The sequence below is a fragment of the Culex quinquefasciatus genome, chromosome 3 (genome assembly GCF_015732765.1).
Source record: "Culex quinquefasciatus strain JHB chromosome 3, VPISU_Cqui_1.0_pri_paternal, whole genome shotgun sequence".
Classification (NCBI taxonomy): domain Eukaryota; kingdom Metazoa; phylum Arthropoda; class Insecta; order Diptera; family Culicidae; genus Culex; species Culex quinquefasciatus.
This window is the reverse complement of record NC_051863.1, coordinates 139,762,756-139,788,371: the sequence shown is the minus strand read 5'-3', so window position 1 is coordinate 139,788,371 and position 25,616 is coordinate 139,762,756. Positions and strand designations below refer to the sequence as shown.

The 25,616-nt window shown below is 34.2% G+C and overlaps 1 protein-coding gene across 1 annotated transcript; it reads left to right on the top strand.

The window, feature by feature from the left end:
* The first annotated feature begins 4,031 nt into the window (after positions 1 to 4,031).
* LOC6052810 (cuticle protein 7) lies at positions 4,032 to 23,062 on the top strand. Its single transcript, XM_038260260.1, has 4 exons — positions 4,032 to 4,229; positions 8,114 to 8,210; positions 15,931 to 16,161; positions 22,336 to 23,062. The coding sequence occupies exons 1-4, from the start codon at positions 4,131 to 4,133 to the stop codon at positions 22,440 to 22,442; spliced, it is 534 nt and encodes a 177-aa protein (XP_038116188.1). The 5' UTR covers positions 4,032 to 4,130; the 3' UTR covers positions 22,443 to 23,062.
* Positions 23,063 to 25,616: the final 2,554 nt, after the last annotated feature.

Genomic DNA, 25,616 nt, shown 5'->3' with positions numbered 1-25,616 from the left:
AAAAAAATTATAACCTAGATTATAAATAGTAAATTTTCATAACATCCCTATATTTGTGTATGGACACAACCAACCATTTGATGTATGCTGTCGTTTGTTTAAAGTAGTTCCTGACCGTTTTGTTTTAAATACGACGAAAGATAGTTTTAAGAAAATAATTTGCTGTTAGGAAACAGTCTGTTCAAGACGAAGATATATAAATAAATAAATATACATTAAAAAGGAGGCGCACGATACTTCGTGAATCTTCACCTAAAACGAAGCTTTATGAATGATCTTGCGCCTCCATCAAAATATATGAAAAAAAACTTAAAATATAATAAAAAAAACAAATATCCACAAGTAAAATATTTTCTAGGTCACAAGTATTTAATTTTTTTAAGGTACATTGATTTGCAATGATAATCACCTTCCGTCATATTGGCGTGAGACATACAGTATGAGAAAATTCTTACGGGTTGATAATATTTTGATTTCGTTATTTTTATAATATTTGAAAAATAAATTAAAATCCTACATTTTCTTCTATACATTTTTTTATTAGCTCATTTTTGTACTGAAGTCTTGAGATTTGTTCAACGATAATTTGCAACGATATCAAAATAGTTTACTTAAAATCAACATCAACATTCTATGATTATTTCAAAATTAGTTGCAACTTCTTTTGATATTTTTTGTTAGTTTCAATTATTTTAAATGCAACACATTGATTTTCTTGTACTCAGTTATAAACAAAATGCGCATTATCGTTGATTATTTGTTACAAAAGTTAAACTGTCAGTGACTCTTTTTCGATTTCCAAAAACAGTAATTACTACTTTTAATCTTTTTATGCACCTTTTCAATAACAATAAAAAGCTTCAAAAACATAATGGCATCTGATAAATCTCTTTAAAAAATGAAAAAAATGCGACGCATGCGACGTAAAAAACAATTTAAAAACATAAGAAGTTTTGTATATCAAGCTGTTATATAGTAAATACTGAACAATAAAAAAACATATTTTTTGTTGAATTTAAGATAACTCCGACTCCGACTCCGACTCCGGGTTATCAGAAATCTTCGGCTCCGACTCCGACTCCGACTCCAGCTCTTAAAATTTAGCCGACTCCGGCTCCGACTCCGACTCCAGCTGTTCGAGTTTTGACGACTCCGACTCCGACTCCGACTCCAGGTCCCCAAAAAGACCCGACTCCACCGACTCCGGCTCCGACTCCGACTCCGACTCCACAGCCCTGCTTCATAGGTACACAGAAAAAAATTGAAGCATGGACCAAAATTTGCCGACGAGTTATGACTTCTTTTAAAATAGTGATTTTCGTAAAAAATGAAACCTTGTTCTTAAAATTGTTTGACCTCATTTTTGTTATATAAAAAGTAACTTGCAATCGAAAAGTACTTTCCAATTTTTTGATGAAGTGCACCTTTTCTAAATTTAGCTTTTTACAAAAATAATAAATGAATTCAGAATTACTACCTCGCAGCGATGGAAGAATTTTCATCAGAAGAAAATCTGTTGACGCTCATCAAAAGAAATAAATCGAAAGGGAACTAGGCTCTTCTCTCTCGCGCACGAAAGATTGGCAAATGAAACCGAAAAAATCATCATCCTGGATTTTTCGGCGGAATATCCATTTCACTACTTTACTTGCAGGTGTAACGTCACACGTCGAAAAATGGCTTGTCACTTTTCGTAGATGTACAATGTATGTAAACAAAACAAATTAAATTAATTAAAGTGGTGCAAACAATGAAAATCACAAGAAAATCCTCATGTTATTGATTTTTTCGGAAAGTTCGGGAGCGATTTTCTTTTGCGTGTTTCGTCTTCTTTCTCTGCCGCGGGAGAAAAAAGTTGGCAAGCGAAAAAGTTTTTTTTTTGTGATTATTCCTTCTCAGATACCTCTTCAAATGGAACTCTGAACTAAGAAAACGAATTTAAAAAATTTCAACATCTTTATTTCAAAAACAATAAGGTACAGAGTAAATTTATCATTAGAAGGATATTTCTAGGGCTGTTTTAAAACAAAAATTTGATATAAAAAATCTGAAGAAAAGTAATCAAAATTAATTTAAAATTAATTTAAAAAACATAACATATCTGATCACGTTGATAGACAAATGAATAAAGATAGCAGAATTTATCTTGGAAGTACTAAAAAAGTTATCTTGCAAGTACTTACAATATAATAAAACATCGCTGCAAGATAACTTTTTAGTACGCTGCAAGATAGCTTATTAGTACAGAAGTTATCTTGCAGCGATGTTTTTTTATAAAAACATCGAATCTACGAGATATCTTCAGCTTGAATTATGCAAGGTAACTTCAGCACGATTTTAACAAGATTTCTTTTTGCAAAGTAACTTTAGCTCATTTTTCTAAGGTAACTTTAAGCAAGATAACTTCAGTTGGTTTTATTAAACGTGACTCCAAGTAATTTAGATTTTATTAAAAATAATTGATAAATTATTTTCATGAATAAACATAACAAAATAAATTCAGTTATAAGAATTTATTCATAAGAATAATTTCATCAATTATTCTGAATAAATCTAAATTATCTTGCAGCCTGGTTCTATGAAAACAAATGAGTTAACACTTGTAGCCCCAACGGGGTCAAACAAGTTGGAAATGCAACTTCACCGGCCCATACAACCCTTGGAAAAAAATTGGAAATGCCTTTTTTACTATAACTTAGGGTAGACGCATCTGTTTTGGATCCTTGTTGTAGGTGATTCTTGACATCCTTCCGGATCGAATGATCGAATTTATTTTGGTTCAATGATTCATGAAAAAATTCAATCAATTATTTAACCCACAACCAAAATTATCTTGCATCCTGACTCTATAGAAACAGCTGAAGTTATCTTGCAGAAATTACCTTACAAAAGATTGAGCTGAAATCATCTTACAGAAAGTTAATTGGCAAAAATCGAGCTGAAGTTACCTTACAGAAATCGATTTCAAGTTATCTTGAGAAAGTTAATAAGCAAATTCGAGTAAAAATTTTCTTGCAGAAAGTTATCAAGCAGATTCGATGATTTTAGAAAAAAAACAAAGCTGGAAGATAACTGCTGTGCTAAAAAGTTATCTTGCAGTATTGTTTATTTTTTTCTAATTTTTAGTACTTGTAAGATAACTTTTTTAGTACATTGCAAGATAACTTGTGCTATCTATTAAACACGCTTCACAAAAAAAAACAACCGGATAGAAATAACAAACCGTTTCAAAAATTGATTGACAAGTCATTGACATGCATAACAAAGAAGTTGCGTTCTGAAGTGACGTTGATTTTATCTCTCAGAATTGTTTGATACTTCTACCCTAATGAACAGATCAAACGGTTGACATGCTAAAATCGTGCAAGAACAATTCCATTTCCATCGCGAACCGAGCCACTCCAGATCCGCTTCGAATTCCGTGTCCCTAACCACATTTCCACAACAGACTAACAGAAGCTCGTGCCAAACAGAACAGAAGTTACAAGCTAACCACCCGCTTTGAAATCTCGTGAGCACGTGCGACTTCTTCGTCATCTGGCCCTACCGCTGCATCGGTGGAAAATCTCTCGTTGACCAGCCAAGAGTCGTGGGACCTCAAGTGGCTAAGCTGGTACTTGGTTTTGTCTATGTTATGCACTCTTGACGAAATTTCCAAAATGAATAAAGAATACAAAAAATATTAACAAAAATAATTAAAAAGTAATTTAAAATTATAGTAAAAATTATGTTGATTTTGCATTAAAAGTGCTTGAAGTCAAAACCAAAAAAAAAACAAATTATTTACAAATTTAACATTCAAACTGACCCCATAAAAAGTAAGAAAAAATAAAATCGCATCAAAAGAACAAATTAAATTTTAAACTTATTGAGATTAGATACAAATTGCGTCAAGTCACCACAACAGCATCCAACTCAATCCACGAGTGTGTTTCACGGAGAGTCCGACGCGCGAATCTCACGCGAGAAGACCCGAGACTTGCGGGGTCCGTGGGAGATCTCTAAAGCAATATAAAACCAAATTTGCCACCCGTCAACGGTACAGTTTCGATTTGAATAAGTGCTAGCGCGGTCGTCGTCAAGTCCCTCGTGTTGTTAAGAATTACTGTTCAAGTAAAATCCAGTCCAGAATGGTGTCCCGAAGCTGTATCGCTGCGAGCCTGCTGCTGACCGTGGCCATGTTTGGGGCCGGCGCCTTTGCCCGACCCGGATATGCCGTCGATTATTATGTGAGCAAAGGACTTTTTTGATCTGTGATTGTGATTGGGAAATGGTCTAAATTGTGGTTGTGATTTGGTGCAAATTGTTCAATGGAGTTGATACAAAAATGGGTTAAAGTTGAGGATCAAAACTGATATAATTCACAATGCTGATGAGAGTACTAAAATGGAATTTGTTCTATTTTACGAAGAAAAAAAAACAGTGAATTAACATAGTTGAATAAAAAAAGTGCGGATTAAATAAAAAAAAATGTGAACGAGTGGAAAATGAAAAAAAGATAACAAAAAAATTAATTTGCAAAAAACTCTAAAAAATGTGAACAAGCAAGTTTCTATAAAAAGTTCTGCAAAATAATTTATTCAAGGAGTTAAAGTCATCAAAACAGATGGAAAAAGAAACATATTCCATACCCGCAAAAAGCACCCTTTTTTCTAATATCGTACAAATGTAATCAGTTTATTTGAAACGTAAATAGTAAAATACTGTTTTAACTCTTTTTGTTTCATACAATAAATTCAATACTTTTTAAAATAAGCAAAAAATTGACATAATTTATGAAAAATAATATTAATTTGCTTATCAACAAATTTAAGATCAATAAAAAATTTCACAGCATTTTTTTTCAATTTTGTTGAAAAAACAATATTATTAAATAAAAAATAATGTGGAAAATGGGAAATTACAATACTAATGGCTTAAGGGTGAACCAGTAGTAACAAAAAATTAATTTAAACCAAGCTTAAGCACAAAGAATATATTAAATTTTTCTAAGCCTAATCATTTTTTTTAAATCAGTGAATAAATAAAAATTCTCGCCTAGTTGCACTCTTTGATCCTTTTTTTAATTGCTTAGGGCGTTGTAAATATTTTTCAGAGTTTATGTTTTTTTTCGAAAAAATTCAAAATAATCATATTTAGCATGTTCGAACCTGGGTGCTGAAAAGACAGAGTGCGTAACGTGATTTTCGAAAGCTCCCTACTGCTCCCCACTAATACAACTACACTACAGCTGTAAACATAAACAAAGTAGAACGCTATGTTCAAGCTCAAGCGTGTCATATTTGTTGCTGCTGAAGTGAATTGTTTTGAAACATTTTGAATCTGTTGATGTTAAAGTTTTCGCTGAAAATTTAAGTGCTTCGCTTTTTTTTTGCTCATAGACTAAACAACAATTGGCGGGTAAAAGAGGCAATTTTAGTTTCCCACGTGACGAATAATTGCGTGGAATTATGTGAAGCTGAAGAGTAACCGAATTAAAGTTTCGGGCTTTTGAATTTCTTCTTACGATTTGTTGACTTCGAATACTTCAAAAGCTCGATGAGATCAACTTTTTTTTTATTCCTGAAAAAATAAATTATAGATCGATCACAATACTTGCCACTTCTTGGTATCATTTTGCGAACAGTAAATTGGTTCCGCTTTGACAGTCCCAAATTGAGGCCGCTTTGCGAACCACTATTCCGCACCCAGGTTCGAACTACTTTAAAAACATTTGGAATTCGTAGAAAATACCAATGTACAGTCCCCCAAAAAGTTTTTTTTTACAGTTTTTTTTATTCTGAGAACTGATGATTGGAAAACAACTGGACGCGTGTAAAATGCATTTTAAAACACCTTCTTCATCCAAATATTAAAACCTTGGCTTGTAATTTCAATTTATATACTTTTTTTTTATTTTTTTGTTCCTTTACTTTAAAAAATATTTGCAACGGCCTAATTCAATTTAAAAACACAAATTTAAATTGTATTTTTTATGGAGGAAAGATTACAAGCAATTTCGTAAATTCTTGGGCTATTGGTTACAAAAATTAACTTGCCTAGAAGTTTTTCAACCCCAGATATTAAACTAGTAAATATACCGTACACTGGGGTAACGTTATAACTATAATTATAAATTAAATTAAATTTTTAATTTTAAAAACATGTACAAAGTCTATAAACAATTTAAAAAAATACGTTGCCATCTTCTGATGCGTATTGGGACAGCTGTTTAAACCAGGTTCTTGAATAGATTAATTGATTTAAGTTAGAACAGATATAATACAACTAAATTAGTGCATCCATTTCCTAATTTGAGGCTTTTAAATGCTTTAAAAACTGCTGTCCCTTTAAATTCAAATGATTTAACATTTTGTACGAAATTTGTACTTCAAAAAATACCTATAAATTTGAAGATTTTTTACTAATTAAGTAACTCGCATAAAATTTATAAGTTAGATACTAATTTTATCTTTTCATAGCATAACGTAATTAAATGATTCCGAAAATGCATTTAGTTTTCCAATTCGAATTCATTGCATAGACAAGTCGTGACACTTTGTGAATGCATATTAAATTAATTCAATTAATAAACGTTTCCGTAATATCAGTTAACATACCTTACACAAAATTATATTAAAACTTGTTCTTGAAGCACATAAATCACTTCTCTATCGCGGTCAGTATGATTCCTTTACATTACGAACGTATTCATTTGTTATTTTACGTAATAAAAAATCTTCAACCTATTAAAGTCAACCCGTTCGTCAGGGTTATCCCGGTAAACGGTACCTTAAATTTCAAGCAAAAAAGTAAGAATGCCATTTTCATCCAAATCAGACCGCTTCCTCCTTTTTTGCACTTGCTCAAATTTCGCATACTTAGCAAAAAAAAAGTGAAAAACCTCAATTTTCAATCTGCGATATCTCTGGAACTACGTTTTTTAGAATCGATTGAAGCAGTCCATTTTCAAATTAAAATTATTTATCAGTGTGTCTTGTGCATTTTTTTTTATATATTTAGCTCATATTTTAACTCAAGGTTAAATACCTTGCCATCGTGTTCCTGAGAAAATGTTTTATAGGTTTTTCTAGTTTAGGAAAAAAAATACTTTTTAGTACACGAGATATTGAAATTAAAGGTTTGAGTTCAATAAAAGTTTGTTAATAACTTGTCAAACTTGAGAATTACCAAAAAACTGAAAATTAGCACTTTTTGTGTACGATTAAACAGGAATAAACCATTTTAAATTTTACATTAAACATTTTTCTAAACAAGGAATTAGAAGAAAATGAGAATAAGTGGGTTCGCTCCTTGTGCATATTGCATGCAATTATTGGATTGTTTGCAAGAGTGTCGAACAGCCCTAATTCTACAAATTAACTTTGGAAAAAACCCATTCGGACCTATGTATATTTTTGAAAACTAAGTGTACGTGTTTCTGGGGACTTCAAAATTAATGTTTTCCCTCGAGTTGAGCCTTCGGTTTTGTCAATTTGTGTAGGTCAGTGTAATTATGCAAATTGACTTAAAGCAGCAATAATTTATTATATTCACATAACAGGTTCCCATTTTAAACATAACACAAATTCAACCATGCTTTTTTCTTTTTTTTGCAAAACGAACCATAGCTAATATCGATCATTTTTCAAGTCTTTTGTTAGACTCTATCACCCCGAATAATATCTTACACAACAACTCTATTGATACACAGAAAAAAAAAGTTGAATTTTGGAATGTTGAAAATTTGGTAAGTTGAATATTACCTCTTTTTTTGAGTAATATTACATAAAAAATGTGTAAAAATGTGAACCTGATGAATATTCATCAAAAACTGATGAATATTCATCATTTTCTGGGGTAAAATTAATCATTTTTTTTGCCACAATATCTGTCATCATTTCCTGATGAATATTACCATCATTTTTTTTTTCTGTGTAGCATGCATTGGTCACCTCGCGTGAGAGATGCCCCCAAAACATGACACAGCCGCTTCCACACCAATCGAACCAATCGATTTCGTGCCATTTCCATTTTACAACCAAATCTACAGTTTATCACTACCCAAATGGGTTTTTATTGTATAGAGCCACATTATAACGTTCGCTTTTTTTTTCCTCCCAACCTCTTTCAGGATCACCCCAAATATGCCTTCAACTACGGCGTCGCAGATCACAGCACCGGTGACGTCAAGTCCCAGCACGAAACGCGTGACGGAGATGTTGTGAAAGGTAACGGCATAGATCAGGGCAGCAGCAAAGATAAGGTTTCATCTCACGTAAACAAATTCTGTCGTGACAACCTTCGAAATTACGCAAATTAAACATCTTTTGTTGTATTTTTTGTTCTGACGTCTTGCGCGGCGACATGTGTTTGGACAAAACGACGGACAAAACTGTTCCAGTTCCATAATTCACACGTTTAGTGCAAGGTAGTGATTTCCCACGCCGCGGCTAATTCATGGCAATTCATTTCCATGCACAACGAGACGGCGATTTCCCGCCGAAAAAACATTATTCACTCTAATGCTACAGGAGGGGGGTTCGTCACCTACCGCGGCGAAGTCTTTTGTACTTGCGAGCGTAGAAACAGCGCAGAGAAGCGTAAGAAAAGGAGGAGGCCCTCGTTGGCACGTGGCGCGCGTTACTGCCTTAAGGTGCCGCTGCCAGTGGAAAAAAGTAGGTTTATGCTTATGATTGTGGTGTACGAGTACTCACAAGATAGATTGTGCTACAATGATGTGACCACAAGAGCATAATTTGCATGCTAAAGACCACGAGGGTTGACATTTTTAGCTGAGAATCTCAGTGTGAGGGAATACTACAATTTTACAGTGTTTGACTATTAATACATATCTACAAAGTCTTTCGAAAGTAATTTCATTCCCATTGTTATCTCTTCAGACTTTCTGAATAGAGTGCATTCGAAATAATTTCATTTTATTTAATTTCCATAAAGAATTTCAAATTAATTTTTTGATGTAAATGCTAAAATTCCAAAAATTGTTACCATGAGTACCCTTTTTTGAAAATATTTTTTCGAAAAGTTTGGTTAACAGAAATGTTGACCGTATTTATTTATGGCTGTGTGTGAAAAAAAAAACATCAAAAAATTGCAGGGTTCTTTTTTTTTGTAAATAGTCCAAATCGAAAAAAAAAAATCATAAAAAATACAGATTTTCGAATATTTAGTCACATAATGGCTATTTTTGGTCCTACGTCATACGTTATACGAGCCAAATAAAAAAAAATCCATTACCAGAAATCGGGGAGGATTAATATTTTAAATATTTTGAGTGTCAACCTTCAAATGGATTGAAAATTCACGGAAATTAAAAAAAAATTAAGTTCTGGATATCTATGAAAGCTTGGAATATAAAATAAATGTATTCCTAAAATCTACCATCCCACATGAAAGCTTAAAAACAACAAAGTTGGGCTCTACGGATCGCATAAAAAAGCGATTAGTAGGGCTTTAAAAAGAAAAATATGTTGGAGTTTGAAAATTCTTGTTCATCAATTTAAACTATAAAATGTCACTTTGGGCCAAAAGGTATACTTCTCGACGTTTTTTTTTTTTTGAAAAGGTTCTATAAGCTATTATCTTTCATATGTTTATAGGACCTATACAAAAAAACTCTAGACTTTTTTTCAATTCCGTCACTGACTACTGACTTTTCCTGTGATTTTTGAAGGACAAAATGGTTAACTTTTCTCTACCAAAAATAACATAATTACGGCTGAAAATTTCTCTTTTCAGAACTGAAGAGTTAAAATTTGCAGAACTTGTATCGAAAAGTAATACTTTTCTATATGGTTTTGATTTAGAATGGTGAATCGACTAGAAAATCCATTTAAAGGGTGTTTTTCGGAATTGCAAAAAAGTTGTTTGCAACTCGCTGCAAATTTGATTTTTTACAGTGATGAACTCGTACTGAAAAGATATTCTTTTTTTGCATAAGCTACCATTATTAGCATCCCTAGAATATTATTCTTAACATATTCCAAAATGGGAATAGTTCATTAACAATATTTATGAAATGACTTTTTGCTCATTGGGATTTTTTATTATCAATCTTCTAGCCAAGTCAAACCAGTCTCATTCAATTTGTTTTGATTTTTCATAGGTCGTTATTAATTGTTGTTTAGATCTTGCAAAGCTATATTTGACAATTATTTCAGATCTTATTATTTATTTATTTTTTGCCAAATCAATACTATGATCCTGTTGAAGCACACATAAAAAAGAAGTAGATTTTTGAAATGATTTTTTTTAAATTTATTATCCTTATGTCTATACACTTATTCATTTAACGTGCTAGGATTTGAAAAAAAAAACTAACTTAATCCACCTATGTGGCTGGAGCCTTCCTCACTCATTGCCAACAATGGGTGATATGAGTGGTTTGAAAACATTTTTCAGCTATTTTTTAGATCCGGAATAAAAATGAACATAAATATCACCTAAGTGGACATATATCGAGACAGGGTTGCCAGATCTTCAATGTTTTGGACTCGTTGGATAGGATTTTCAATAACCTAACGAACGATGGGTTAGATGGTGGATCCGGACATAGTTTACATACATTTAAATGAGATCCGGCTTCCAAAAAAAAAACCTATTTTAAAACGTATTGCTCAATTGTTTCTCAACCAGTAATTAAATATCATTACCCATCATACCTGACAGGTTCTGTCGAAGTCATCACATTGCTCAGACATTTGCAAGTAGCGACCTTAGTAATTACCTGTCTGAGGATTGACACACAACCACAATGTTTCAATAGCGCACATCAATGCTACTTGTGGCTGCTGCTGGCTGCCCATCTCACCACAAACCGAGAAGAGTATCGCTTTAACGATTGCGATCACGCATAAATATTGCAAACTACCTACTGGGTAGAATAACAACAAAAAACAACAACAACAACAAACAGCTCTCAATTACATAAACGTGCACTTGGCCTGAGCTCAGGCACTTCAGCTCAGAAAATGCTTAAAGTTTGCAGTACCACCCACCTCAGCGCCGGGTAATTAACAGACAGACGGTTTAATCTACCAACTAGGTCTATTAGCGCAAAAAAGCTAATTTTTTTTTTAATTTATATTTATTCAGTTTTTCTTTTCCATGTACATTCATTCAGTTAAAATATTATTGAGTGTCCAATCACAATCGATGACTTTTCACCTCAATTTTAAATACTAGCAACTTTCATTTATTCATGAAATATTGTAGCTTTCGCTATTCAGTGATTTCAAATGTAGGAGGTCCTACATGTACAAAAGGGAAAAGGGATACCTTAAAACTAACTTATAAACTATATAAAGAGCGGATCAATGCAGCTGAAGACTGCAATGATTTTTGTCGAAATGCATCAATTATCTTATTGGACATAACATCCAAAGTGTCAACTTCGGCTAATTGATGAAGTTCACTGGTGCTGAACCAGGGAGGAAGTTTCAGAATCATTTTCAGAATTTTGTTCTGAATCCTCTGAAGTTTTTCTTCCTGGTTAAGCAACAGCTTGTCCAGATCGGCACAGCATAAAGCATGGCAGGTCTGAAAATTTGTTTATAAATTAACAGTTTATTCTTGAGACAAAGTCTAGAATTCCTGTTTATAAGTGGATACAAACATTTAATATATTTGTTACATTTAACCTGGATACTTTCAATGTGATCCTTGTAAGTAAGGTTTTTGTCAAAAGCAAGTCCAAGATATTTCACTTGATCCTCCCACTTTAAATTTACCTCATTCATCTTTATAATGTGATGACTTTTGGTTTAAGAAAATCAGCCCTTGGTTTGTGAGGGAAAATAATAAGTTGAGTTTTGCAGCATTTGGAGTAATTTTCCATTCTTTCAAATAAGAATTGAAAATATCCAAGCTTTTTTGTAATCTTCTTGTGATGACACGAAGGCTTCTACCTTTGGCGGAGATGCTTGTATCATCAGCAAAAAGTGATTTCTGACATCCTGGGGGCAAATCAGGCAAGTCAGAAGTAAAAATATTGTATAAAATTGGACCCAAAATGCTTCCTTGAGGGACGCCGGCACGTACAGGTAGTTGATCAGATTTGCTATTCTGATAACATACCTGCAGAGTACGATCCGTCAAATAATTTTGAATAATTTTCACGATATAAATCGGAAAATTAAACCTTTTCAATTTCGCAATCAAACCTTTATGCCAAACACTGTCAAATGCTTTTTCTATGTCTAGAAGAGCAGCGCCAGTAGAATAGCCCTCAGATTTGTTGCTTCGAATCAAATTTGAAACTCTCAACAACTGATGAGTAGTTGAATGCCCAAGGCGAAATCCAAACTGCTCATCAGCGAAAATTGAATTTTCATTAATGTGCGTCATCATTCTATTAAGAATTATTCTTTCGAATAATTTACTAATAGATGAAAGCAAACTAATGGGCCGATAGCTTGAAGCTTCGGCAGGATTTTTGTCCGGTTTCAAAATCGGAACTACTTTGGCATTTTTCCAACTACTGGGAAAATATGCCAAATCAAAACATTTGTTGCAAATTTTGACCAAGCTACTTAAAGTTGCTTCAGGTATTTTTTTAATTAAAATGTAAAAAATGCCATCCTCACCAGGGGCTTTCATATTTTTAAATTTTTTGATAATAGATTTTATTTCATTCAGATCCGTATTAAAAACTTCATCTGATGAAAATTCTTGTTCAACAATATTCTGAAATTCTATTGAAATTTGATCTTCAATAGGACTCAAAACATTTAAGTTGAAATTATGAGCACTCTCAAACTGCTGAGCAAGTTTTTGAGCTTTCTCCCCATTAGTTAATAGAATATTATCACCATCTTTTAAAGAAGGGATTGGTTTTGAGGTTTCTTAAGAACCTTTGAAAGTTTCCAAAAGGTTTGGAATAAGGTTTAATTTGTTCGACATCTCTTGCGAACTTTTCATTTCGCAGGAGAGTGAATCTGTGGTCAATAACCTTTTGCAAATCTTTTGAATTCGCTTCAGTGCAGGATCACGAGAACGTTGATACTGTCTTCGGCGAACATTTTCAGACGAATCAGAAGCTGAAGATCGTCATCAATAATGGGAGAATCAAATTTGACTTGGACTTTAGGAATAGCAATATTCCTAGCATCCAAAATCGCATTAGTTAAAGATTCCAAGGCTGAATCAATATCAGCTTTGGTTTCTAAAACAAAATCATGATTTAAATTATTCTCAATATGATGCTGATACCTGTCCCAATTAGCTTTGTGATAATTAAACACAGAACTATTGGGTCTGGTAACTGCTTCATGAGAAAGTGAAAAAGTTACTGGAAGGTGATCAGAATCAAAATCAGCATGAGTCACTAAAGGACCACAATACTGACTTTGATTTGTCAAAACCAAATCAATTGTTGATGGATTTCTAACAGAAGAAAAGCAAGTTGGCCCATTCGGGTATGAAACCGAATAAAGACCAGAAGTGCAATCTCTGAATAGAATTTTACCATTGGAATTTGCTTTTAAATTATTCCAAGATTGGTGTTTGGCATTAAAATCACCGATAATCAAAAATCGAGATCTATGCCGAGTAAGTTTATTCAAATCCCCTTTGAAATAATTTTTATTTTCCCAGTGCATTGGAAGGCAAATATGCAGCTGCAATCATAATTTTCCCAAAAGAAGTTTCAAGTTCAATGCCCAAACTTTCAATAACTTTTAACTTAAAGTCACGTAACGTACTATAAGTCATACTACGGTGGATAACTATTGCAACTCCACCGCCATTTCGATTCATTCTGTTATTGGTTATAACTTTATAATCTGGATCACTTTTCAAATAAGTGCCAGTTTTTAAAATGTTTCGGTTATAACAGCAACATGCACGTTATGAACTCGTAAAAGTTGAAAAATTCATTTTCTTTCGCTTTTAAAGAGCGAGCATTAAAATTCATAATATTGATGGAATTACTTAGATCCATGATTAAACTTCAGGGTAAGAACAACATCATTCGCAAATTTTAATCCAATCTGGATTGCTTCCATCATGGATGTAGCATTACTCATTGTTTGAATCAAACCAAACAGTGAGTTTTGCAAAAAAGTCATTTTTTCAAACGTAACATCGCCGAGATCAGAAGATCCCAAAGCGTTGCCAGCAGAAAAATTTTCAAATGAAATTTGAGGTACCTGCCCAATTTGGAAATTGGTAGAGGATTTAAAATTCGTGGATGAACCCGAACCCGAAACGACGTTGGCATAAGAAATACCATTAGTGTTACCTAACTTTTCCACGGTAGGGGTATTGTTCGAGTGAGACAGCACGAACGTTTGATTTAAAGATGCAGGTACAACCTGACTTTGAGAAAATTTCGGTTTGGATTTCGGCTGATGCTTAGCACGAGAATCCAAAACCTTTTTTCTGATGGGGCAATCCCAGAAATTTGATTTGTGATTTCCACCACAATTTGCACATTTAAATTGGGTGACTTCTTTCACGGGACAATTGTCCTTGTCGTGAGAAGAATCCCCGCAAACCATGCATTTTGGAATCATGGCGCAATGATCAGTACCGTGACCGAATGCCTGGCAACGCCGGCACTGGGTCAGATTCTGGCCATTACCGCCATGTTTCTTAAAATGCTCCCACTTTACCCGTACATGGAACAAAAACTGAACTTTGTCCAAAAGTTTCAAATTGTTGATTTCATTTCTATTGAAATGAATCAGATAAAATTGTGAAGTCAAACCAAAGCGAGAAATATTCCCGTTTGATTTTTTCTTCATTGGTATTACTTGGGATGGGGCAAAGCCAATCAACACCTTAAGTTCGTTTTTGATCTCATCCACCGACAAGTCGTTGGAGAGACCTTTTAAGACTGCCTTGAATGGACGAGCATTCTTGGTCTCATACGTGTAGAAATTGTGTTTGTGGGTTTTCAAATAACCAACAAAAGTTTGGTGATCTTGTAAAGATTCCGTCAACAAGCGACATTCTCCTCTTCGGCCAAGCTGGAACGAAACCTTCAAATTGCAAGTTTCCTTGCAATTCTTCAGTTGCGTTCGAAAGCTGGCCAAATCGGAGACGGAAGTCACTACAATTGGCGGAGCCTTTACTCGTTTCTCGACGGCAGAAGGCTCAGTACGAGGAGAAGGATCCTTGTCAACAGTTTCGGATAAAACACCGAAACTGTTTGCCAATGGAATTGGAGGATTGACCTCACTTTCAGAATCAGAATCAGACCTCGGATGAGGCTGTTTTCTTTTCTGTTTCCGTTAGCCGGTTTAGCGTTCAAACGCTTCACCGACGTAACGACCAAATCTTCAGAAGATTTGCGTTTACCTTTGTTTTGACGCATTTTGCAAGCAAAGTTCTCTTAAAAAGATGGCTTCGTTTGTAAAATACAACAAAATTTCAGGTGGGGTTAGTCTTGAAAAGACTGTTTAGAATTTTGGAAAGTAACTCAGGTAGTCTTTAAAAAGACTGTGAATTTTGTTTGAAATAACTCTGAGCTTAGGTAGTAAAAAATACCGCAGCTGTAGTGTCCGTTCACCACGAAAGTTCACAAGACACTGAAAAAGCTAAATGATAAAAGCTTTTGCACAGCGCGCCTTCGTCTTTGTCCAACATACGAATCTTGAAAATTGCGTTCTGTAGACTCAACTTTGGCTGCAATTGATCAAAGGCAATAAATCACCTAACTTGGGAGAAGAACTCTGAAGTACTTTGAAAATATCTCAATACAAATCAGTTAACGCCTATTTTTCCCGGCACACGCCGCCAGTTTTTCAATTGAAGATCTTCGCACTTTTTTAGCTATCGAAACACTTCATTCAGCTCGATCTTCTCTGTTTTCGCGGTGGGTACGAGCAACCTTAACCTAGGTTATGGTTTACCCCACGAAATCAGATACTCACCTCATCATCTTACTCACTTCTCTCTTCTCACATCTTCCCCTCTCCCACACAACAGGCCAGTACTCGCTCGTCGAACCGGACGGTTCCGTGCGCACCGTCGACTACACGGCGGATCCGATCAACGGATTCAACGCCGTAGTGTCCAAGACGGCTCCCCTTGTCCACCATCCGGCGCCCGCCCCCATCGTGAAGCACTACGCCCCCGCTCCGATCGTGAAGCACGTCGCCCCGGCCGCGCCCATTCACTACCACCAGCCGAAGGTCGTGTACGCTCCGGAGCCCGTTGGTGAGTATAGATTTTTTGGAGGATGTATGTCAACAATATTTTAACTAAAAATAACTTATAAACTTTGGATGACATTTGAGGCTTTTGGCAACGTCTCAAAACCTTATTTTAGAAAGTTTCAGGAATAACTTCCGTAAATTCAACTTTTAACAAAAATGTTGTAACTGACCAAAAATTAATGATTCCAAAACATTGCAACATGTCAACCCTCTTATGCCTTATTATTTTTTCTTTTGTTCAGGAGGTAATTTTGAATAACTTTTGTTCTACGAAAGATTGTACTATTCTTGCTTTAGTATTTTATAATTATTTTTTAGTATTTTAATTTGCTTTTATCTTGCTTAGTGTATTTTTTTTCTAATAGTGTAGTTTGTATAATGTTACAGTAACTATTTAAATTGCAAATAAACCAAATTCATTTTTTTAAAGTTTTGAAAATGAGTACAAACGTTTCATAATTGTGATTTCGTAAATGTTCGAATGTCACAAAAGTGAAACTATTTTTATTAAACAACATCATATTTTCAGGGTGGCCACTCAAGTTGGGAAATCGCGAAAGTTGGAAAAAGTCAGAATTTGGCCAAAATCCACGAAAAATCGGAAAAATATCAGGAATTTGTGATTTATTGTCAACAAGTCAGAAAAAGTTGGGAATCCCAAGTATACTTGTTTACACATAATTTTGTTAAATTGTGTAAAATTAAAAAAATCTTTCAATTCAATTTAAATGTAATGAATCCTTTCACAATTTTTGTCTTTTTGGAAAAAAATGTGTGGCAAAGATTTTTATTTATTTTTGACTAAGTTTGTCAAACAAAAATTATCATCCATCAAGCAACACAAAATAGAGCTTAATGTAAACGCTCAATTTAGAACACTGCTTAAATGTTTGGAAAAAATCGATTTCAACATGATTTTGGCGGTTTTTTGAGGTAAAATTTTATTATTGTTAAACTGCATTCATTAAGTCATTTCAAATATTTGTTTTTTCAATTGTTTGAAAAATTAAAAAAAAATGTGAGTAGGTATGGTTAAAATAATAAGGATGAAGCTCGATTCTCACTTATAAGAAAAAATTCAATCTCAAATAAAATTCTAACTTTTTTCGTTCTGAATGAAAAATGGAAAAAATACGTATCGAATTATTGACTCTTCAAAACATTATGCATAAAATGAGTAGTACAACATTAATCATTATTAAACTGAATCAATCATTGAATAAAATGAAGGTTTTTTAAAACTGGCATCGTTCAATTTTGGCCGACTTTTGCGTGACATATTTTAAGAATGACGCCTAAGAATAATAACTGTAATCATGTTTAAAGCGCTCCTTGATAAAAAAAAAAGTAATAAAATTAGGAATTAAATTCAAAATTCAGTTATTTTTAATTCTTTACTATCCCCTTTTTACTTCTATTAAAATATAATTGAAATTATATGTTTCGTTAAGTTACTTTGTAAAGACTGATTAGAAGTTTTGAAAATCTTCATGAAATATTAAATAAATAAATTGATTGTCTGGCATAAAAAAATAAGCTTTAGATTAAATTTAAACATATTTCTACTTGGGTTATTCTCTACCAACTCACACGAAATCGGGAAAAGTTGCCCCGACCCCTCTTCGATTTGCGTGAAACTTTGTCCTAAGAGGTAACTTTTGTCCCTGATCACGAATCCGAGTTCCGTTTTTTGATATCTCGTGACGGAGGGGCGGTACGACCCCTTCCATTTTTTAACATGCGAAAAAAGAGGTGTTTTTCAATAATTTGCAGCCTGAAACGATGAGGAGATAGAAATTTGGTGTCAAAGGGACTTTTATGTAAAATTAGACGCCCGATTTGATGGCGTACCTAGAATTCCGAAAAAACGTATTTTTCATCGAAAAAAACACTAAAAAAGTTTTAAAAATTCTCCCATTTTCCGTTACTCGACTGTAAAATTTTTTGGAACATGTCATTTTATGGGAAATTTAATGTAGTTTTCGAATCTACATTGACCCAGAAGGGTCATTTTTTCATTTAGAACAAAATTTTTCATTTTAAAATTTCGTGTTTTTTCTAACTTTGCAGGGTTATTTTTTAGAGTCTAACAATGTTCAACAAAGTTGTAGAGCAGACAATTACAAAAATTTTGATATATGATATAAGGGGTTTGCTTATAAACATCCCGAGTTATCGCGATTTTACGAAAAAATATTTTGAAAAAGTTACTTTTTGCGTTTTTCTTTGTTTCGTCGTCCGTGTCTGTCGCGGATGACCATGAACGGCCATGATCGATGACGACCAACTTTTTCAAAACTTTTTTTCGTAAAATCGCGATAACTCGTGATGTTTATAAGCAAACCCCTTATGTCTATATATCAAATTTTTTGTAATTATCTGCTCTACAACTTTGTAGAACATTGTTACACTCTAAAAAATAACCCTGCAAAGTTAGAAAAAACACGAAATTTTAAAATGGAAAATTTTGTTCTAAATGAAAAAATGACCCTTCTGGGTCAATGTTGATTCGAATAGTACATTAAATTTCCCATAAAATGACATGTTCCAAAAATTTTTACAGTCGAGTAACGGAAAATGGGAGAATTTTTAAAACTTTTTTAGTGTTTGGAAGGGGTCGTACCGACCCTCCGTCACGAGATATCAAAAAACGGACCTCGGATTCGTGATCAGGGACAAAAGTTACCCCTTAGGACAAAGTTTCACGCAAATCGAAGAGGGATCGGGGCAACTGCTGTGTGAGTTGGCGGATAATTGCCCACTTATTCTTCATAATTGAATTTAATTCTTTTAATTTTTATGTTGATATGTTTAAACTGAAAAATGGGACAAGAAAATAAAATTATCCATTTCGCAAAATTGTGAAATTTATGAATAAACTTGGATTGTTGTTCAAAACTGTACAAAAAGACACAATTTAAATTTCTTTCAGTTTTAACTGTGTTTACTTCAAATTGAAGTTTTTTTGTATTTTCTATTTTTTTTTAAATAAATAAGTTAGCAAAAACTAATGTAATTTTCCAGAACAACTTTTCAGTTAAGAATGCAAATTATTCATCCTGAAAATGTATTGCTGCAAATATTTAAAAAATATTAAAAATCTCTCAAAATGAGTCACTACTTTTTCATAAACATTGAATTTCGAAGAATAACGAATTGAAAATTTGTGTATGTTAAAAATCATTTTAATTTTTTTTTCAAATATTTGGATAAAGGTGCACAACAACGCAAATGTGTATTTTGTAAAGGATATTGGAAACAAAATTTCGTTTGAGTAAATTTTATCATGTCTCATTATTTTTTTATACGAAAATTTTAATTACTTAAGAATTGCAACTTTTATCAAATATTAGTTCCGGCCCGCCACTGCTTCAGAAAAATCAGATCTGGCCCGCAGGGCTAAAAGGTTGGGCACCCCTGCTTTAAAGTTCTGGGCATTCTATCTAAAAATATGCTACTGAAGCGATACTTATGTATTTTTGAAGCCGGATCTCAGTAATCATGATGAAAATGTTGTCTAGACTCTTGACCTAGCTTGTGAAACCAAATTGGATAGGTTATTTAAACACCATTGCAATGAGGAACAATCTTTTAAGATCGCCCTATTTAAAGTAACGGCCACTTAAGTGATTTTGATATACTTTTTTGAAACCAAATCTCATTAAACTTGATGACAATGATGATCGGATCTATCTTGTTACACATCATAGGATAGGTTATTGAAAGATATTTTCAATGAGGCATAAAACATGAAAATCCGGTCATCCTATTTTATACCCCATTCACAGGGTCTCTTTATAGCCGGAGCAGGTTTTGAAATGTAAACAAGGTTTGAATTCATACTACTTTGACAGATAAAGCCTGATCTACATCGGGAAAATGCTACAATCCTGCGCTGCACCATGATTACAGAAATGGAAAACTTTCGTTCTAAATAAATATATACACAGACTTTCCTGTGAATATCTACACTGGGCTGCGTTGATTTCTCTATCATGCTATGATTTTTCATTTGGAACTATCAACGCAGAAATTGAAGATCCTAGTGCTTGCGTCTGCGATCTTGCGATTTTCCTACTGTAGACCAGGCTTAAGGTTTTAAATATGGTAAACGGCTATAAAGAATCCATACGCATGGATTATTGCACTTTTATCTTTGGAATGATTTAAATGAAATGATTTGATTATCTAATTTTTGATTGATATTTATCTTAACAAGGTTGACTGTAACTTGAAAAGTGTGAGGAAGGCTTAACCACGAAGGTGGATTCAGCAATATTTTTTTTCAAAAATCAGTATGCGAGGAACAAAAATGCATGCATTAAAATATTAAACAGCTGCAACAGCATTCCAGATCAAGCAATAATAACCACCATAAGGCAAAAATCCACCAAAGACAATTGAGCCATCAGAACATGCTAATGATTCTTCCAAGAATCGCCATTAGCAAACATGAAAACTTGACTCCCACACACGAAGTTGGCATTCACCATTCATACAAAGACGGCCCGCTGCCTCCAAGGCCTCCAAGGTACCGATCAAAAGGTTAATTACACCCTTCGTAGCCGTTCTTAGCAGCCACCCACCCACCTCGTTCAAACGGCTACCATAAGCATAATTACCACCCCCACTTCCACCCGCTCTACTCATAAAATTATGCTCCAAGCAAACAATCATCGTCAATCCAAACGAAAGGGAAAAGTTCCCACGGCTCTGTGGTGATTGTTTTTCATCGTGTACTTCTTCTGAGCGGGGTGGGTTTCCACCCTTCGGGCGTGCAAATTATGATTGGTTTCGGTTCAGAAACACAAAAAGAAACAAATATGAGGCTCATTATCATATTTTTCCACCCTCGATCTCCCCTCCACCGCGGGGGTACTGACTCAGTGGGTCAGTTTGTTCAACGTGGTGCGAAAAACACATTTGACGATTTTTGTTGGAAGAAGCTGTGAAAAATGAGAGTGTTTGTTTGGTAAACGAGCAAATTGATAATGGTGTGGCCACAATTGGTTGATTTCAACGATTGTGTCAATTGTGCGATGAAATATTTGTAAAGTAATGTGAACAATTGAGTTTTGTTGCGAGGGGTATCTGAATTTGGACCACTCTATTGGTAATTTTAGAAAGCAATTTTTTACCGTCCCTTTTTTCAGTGTTCACATTTATCGTATTTAGTCATTCAGCCTCGATATTTCCCAAAGATTTGTAGCAATCACCTTTCAATTACCTCACCTGCACACAGTGCCATTTCCCACAGCTTCTTCTCATCACTTACTGGGTAGACCCTGAACAATCGGCCCATGCTCGATCGACATCTTCATAACTCTCGTCCGTTTCAACTCGGTTTCCTCGTAATTGTTTCATCGAGTTGGAAATTATTGAACGATTGCGGTGATGGTGATGTTCGTCACACTCTCTCATCAACTCTTGAGTTTTGCTCTGTTTTTTTTTGCACAACTCTTGTTCAAAGCCACAAACATTTGCGCGGCACTTCGATTGATGGTTGTTTGGCATCTGCAGTAACAACATCAGCAACGACATTCAAATACGTTCAAATATGGAGTTTAGACACTTGGGAGGCCTGATCTGGTGGCCATTCTCTGACTGTTTGCCAGGTGCCATTCCTCTCCATCGGATGCCGGATCACGAAAAGGGCATTCGTGTGTTGAAATTGGACGATGCGCCACAGGCCTTACAGAATTGGAGCAGCAGCTCTTCTTCGCGTTGTTCGTTTGATCAATCAGCCGCAACGGATCCTTTCATTTGGCTGCGAGCAACTCGTGATGCGGGTTGAGTTACGGTAGAACATTGTCCTTGAATCAGCGCGGCGATCGCCGCCATTGATTTGAGTGTGTGAACTTTAATTATCGTTCTAATTTGGGACAATTAAAGCGGTACCGAGGTGAGTGCCGTTTTTTTTTTCAAGTGATGTTCTTTGTCGGAAATAGTGCAACCGTAAGGTGTTCATGGCTTGTTGCATTGAGAATAGTACACCCACAGTAAGGGAAAAGAACATGAGCCGAGAGCAATAGCCACAGTTAATTGACCCAGAGATTGCCAAGGGCATTTTATTGTGCAATTTAGGCATGATCAGATGAAACAAAGATGAAACAAAAATCAAAAATTCAAGTCTTATAAATAAATCAACATTCTACGATTTCATTTCTCTTTCCAGTGCACGTGTCCAAGACTGCCCACTACGCCGAGCACGAGCCTTCGTACGGACACTACCACGATTATGATGGCTACTACGGACACTACGACGATAGCCACTACTACTAAACAAAAACAACCCAAATGTCATCCCAAAATGAAAGAGGCCATCGTCGTCGTCGTTGTCCCACCATCCAAATGAACAAAAAAAGCATAATCATCTGACAGGTGAAAAATAAGATCGTCTCCTGTCAGAACCGTGTCGCTTTAGTTTTAAGAACCAACAACAACATCAACATCAAAACAACAAAACGCACTCTCCCGCGCAATCAAGTTCAAGGTCGTCGCTGAACCTTGCTCCGCTAATTTGAGCCACTAAGTGCAACTTAGTATTCGTAAGCAGTTTTTATGTATTAATCTTACGCGTAGACTAAGCTGTTTTACTCTCTCCGTCTCTTCCTCCCCATTTATTTATCTTTTCTTTTTCCACCGTATGTAAATAAGTGTTTGTTTTCGAGCTCTCAACATGCCAGTCGTTGTTTAGTTATTATCTCAACCGGAGAATATTTAAAAAAAACCCCTCAATTTAACCATTATCTTGATCGTTCCCAAATACCCAATATCTGCTATCTTAAGTGCCTTTAATTAACTATTGGCACGCTCTCTCCTCAATCTGTTCAACCTGAACGTGCTGTACCATTGGAAGGCATACAATTGTGATATTTGATAAATATTGTTGCAAAAAAAAAGATGCTCGAAAATGTGCTGTCGTTTTGCTAAGTTATCGCTAACCTGTTTGACATACAAAACTGTTTTTGTTGAAGCCGTGAAAAAATCGTCGTTTCTTATTCAAAGAATTGTTGAAAATAAAATGAAATCGGTCGAGATGTTTTATAAAAGAAGAAAACCCTGTAATAAAAATCGAAATAAATGTTTAAATAAACAGATAAGTCACTACTTTCACTATAAATATCACAGAAACCTCAATTATATTTAAATTCAACTTCATGTTCCTTCAACCCCCTTACAACGTCATGATCCGAATTCCCGGACGCTTCGAAACCCGGACACCTCATCTTGTTTTATCAATTATTTGGATATAATTTCGCATTATGAATGTCAAAACTGTGATATTTGATGAATTCTAACACCAACTTTCATTTGAAGTTTGTTTGAACGCTGTAATAAATGCCAAAACAATGAAATAAAATAAAATTTTAAGTTTACCAAAAATGTGAAACATTTCACTGAATTATTTCATAAGCGTCCGATGCACCGGGAAGGCAAAGCAGAAATTTATGGGTTTGATTTCCTTAAATTCTAACAAATTTTTATATAAAGTATCGAGTGTTTTGATTGTAACAAGTTATCAGAGACCTAAAGAATGCCATTCACTAACATTTCAGTCCGAATTTGCGCGATTCATAAGCAAAATCGAGTGTCCGGGTTTCGAATCAGCTGTTAACAGTGTCCGGGATTCAAAGCACAACAAGTCATTTTAATTTTAAAAATCTTATGAAAAATTCTTAGAAAAGACATATTTTGCATGCATTCTCTTAAAACTAACTGTTTTTACTACATCCTGATGATATTTCTACATTTCCAACTTATTACTTGATTTTTTTTTTTGCCAGCTATAACAAAAATGATATGCTACTAAGTGTCCGGATTTCGAATCATGGCGTTAGTAGACAATTTAAACAAAATATCTCAAGATTGGATGGAAAAAACTTGTTGAAATTTGAGGTGAAGTCCCTTAAGACATATATGAGAATGAATTTATTTTTAAATAAATTATAAATAAATTCTTTGAGAGCTGCTTATAAACAAGTATTGTTATTTTTATGGCTAGAAAAGATTAGGAAGGAGGTCAAAGAGAAGAAGTCAATTTAATGAAATTTAAAAAAAATTGGAATCAAGTCAAAAATTGATCATTTTTGTTCAAACGTGTAAAATAAATTTCACATAAGTTTTTCTTGACAATTTATCAATAATTCGTAAAGTTTTATTGTTGAAAAGTACGGCCGTTGCAAATATTTTTGACAGTTTATGTCGCTTCCGCTTTCAATGTTGGCTCGCAAATTGTCGGGATTTTTTTTAAACTTCAAATTTTTAATGAGAGCAGTACAGATCGTAAAAACTTTAAAAAAATCTAAAATGCATTTTCTTGCGATGATAATATTATGCCTTCCTCCTGCTTTAAGAATGAACTTTTTATTAAAAGAGTAGACCCACCTTCATGTATACATATCGACTAAGAATCGAAAACTGAACAAATGTCGGTGTGTGTATGTGTATGGCTAAACAAATTTTGAAAATCGATTCTGTTTAGGGTTCCATTTTTATGAAGTTTCGATAAGTAGTCTGCAGACAAAAGTCATGTTTAAAAATGTATTTTGCATATATCCGGATCTCACTTAAATGTATGTAAATTATGTCCGAATCCATCGTTGGTTAGGTAATCGAAAGATCTATCCAACGAGTCCAAAACATTGAAGATCTGGTAACCCTGTCATGAGTTATGACCACTTAAGTGATATTTGTGTATTTTTTTTATTCCTGATCTAAAAAAAATAGATAGAAATCTTGTGTCCAAACGCATCATATCACCCATTATTGGTAAAGAGTGAGGAAGGCTCCAACCACAACCACATAGGTGGATTAAGTTAGTTTTTTAACATGAAAACCAGTTAATTTTTTTTTGTAAAATTTTAATGCACAGTATTATAAAAAGTTAAATAAACAGTTATTTTCGCAAATATTTCAATACTTTCTTATTTTAATGGATGAATTCCAACTGGTACGTTTGTTTTTGTCAGGATATGGCTTTCTCAGTCGGATAAAAGAATCAAATTACCGGTTCTCAGCGAAGCTACACCAAATCGACGCTGTCGTACTATCTTGTCGCCCCGCCATTCCGACGTTCCAAGAAAAACATGTTTTAATGTTTGACCTTGAGTAAACAAAAACAAGGGCACGTAATGTAAACAATAACAAACACGTTTTGTTTGGCATTATTCCTAAGTTTGGGGGAATTTTGTTGCCGGAGTCCCGAGTTATATTTACAAATGTTTACGGTAGTCGGGCATGCACGTGTGTCAACCGCGTTCTGACCTGATATCCCTTTGGCCAGTTGTCGCACTAACATAAATTTTCTGGCTGTATCAAGAAAGCACGACAAGATTGAAACTTCTTTCAAATGAAAAGTAACAAAAGCGCACGGAGTTTTTTGGTATTTTTTTTACTAGCTCAAGATTGAAATCAAATTTTGGGAATCAATGAAGGTAAAAAGATGAGGCATTG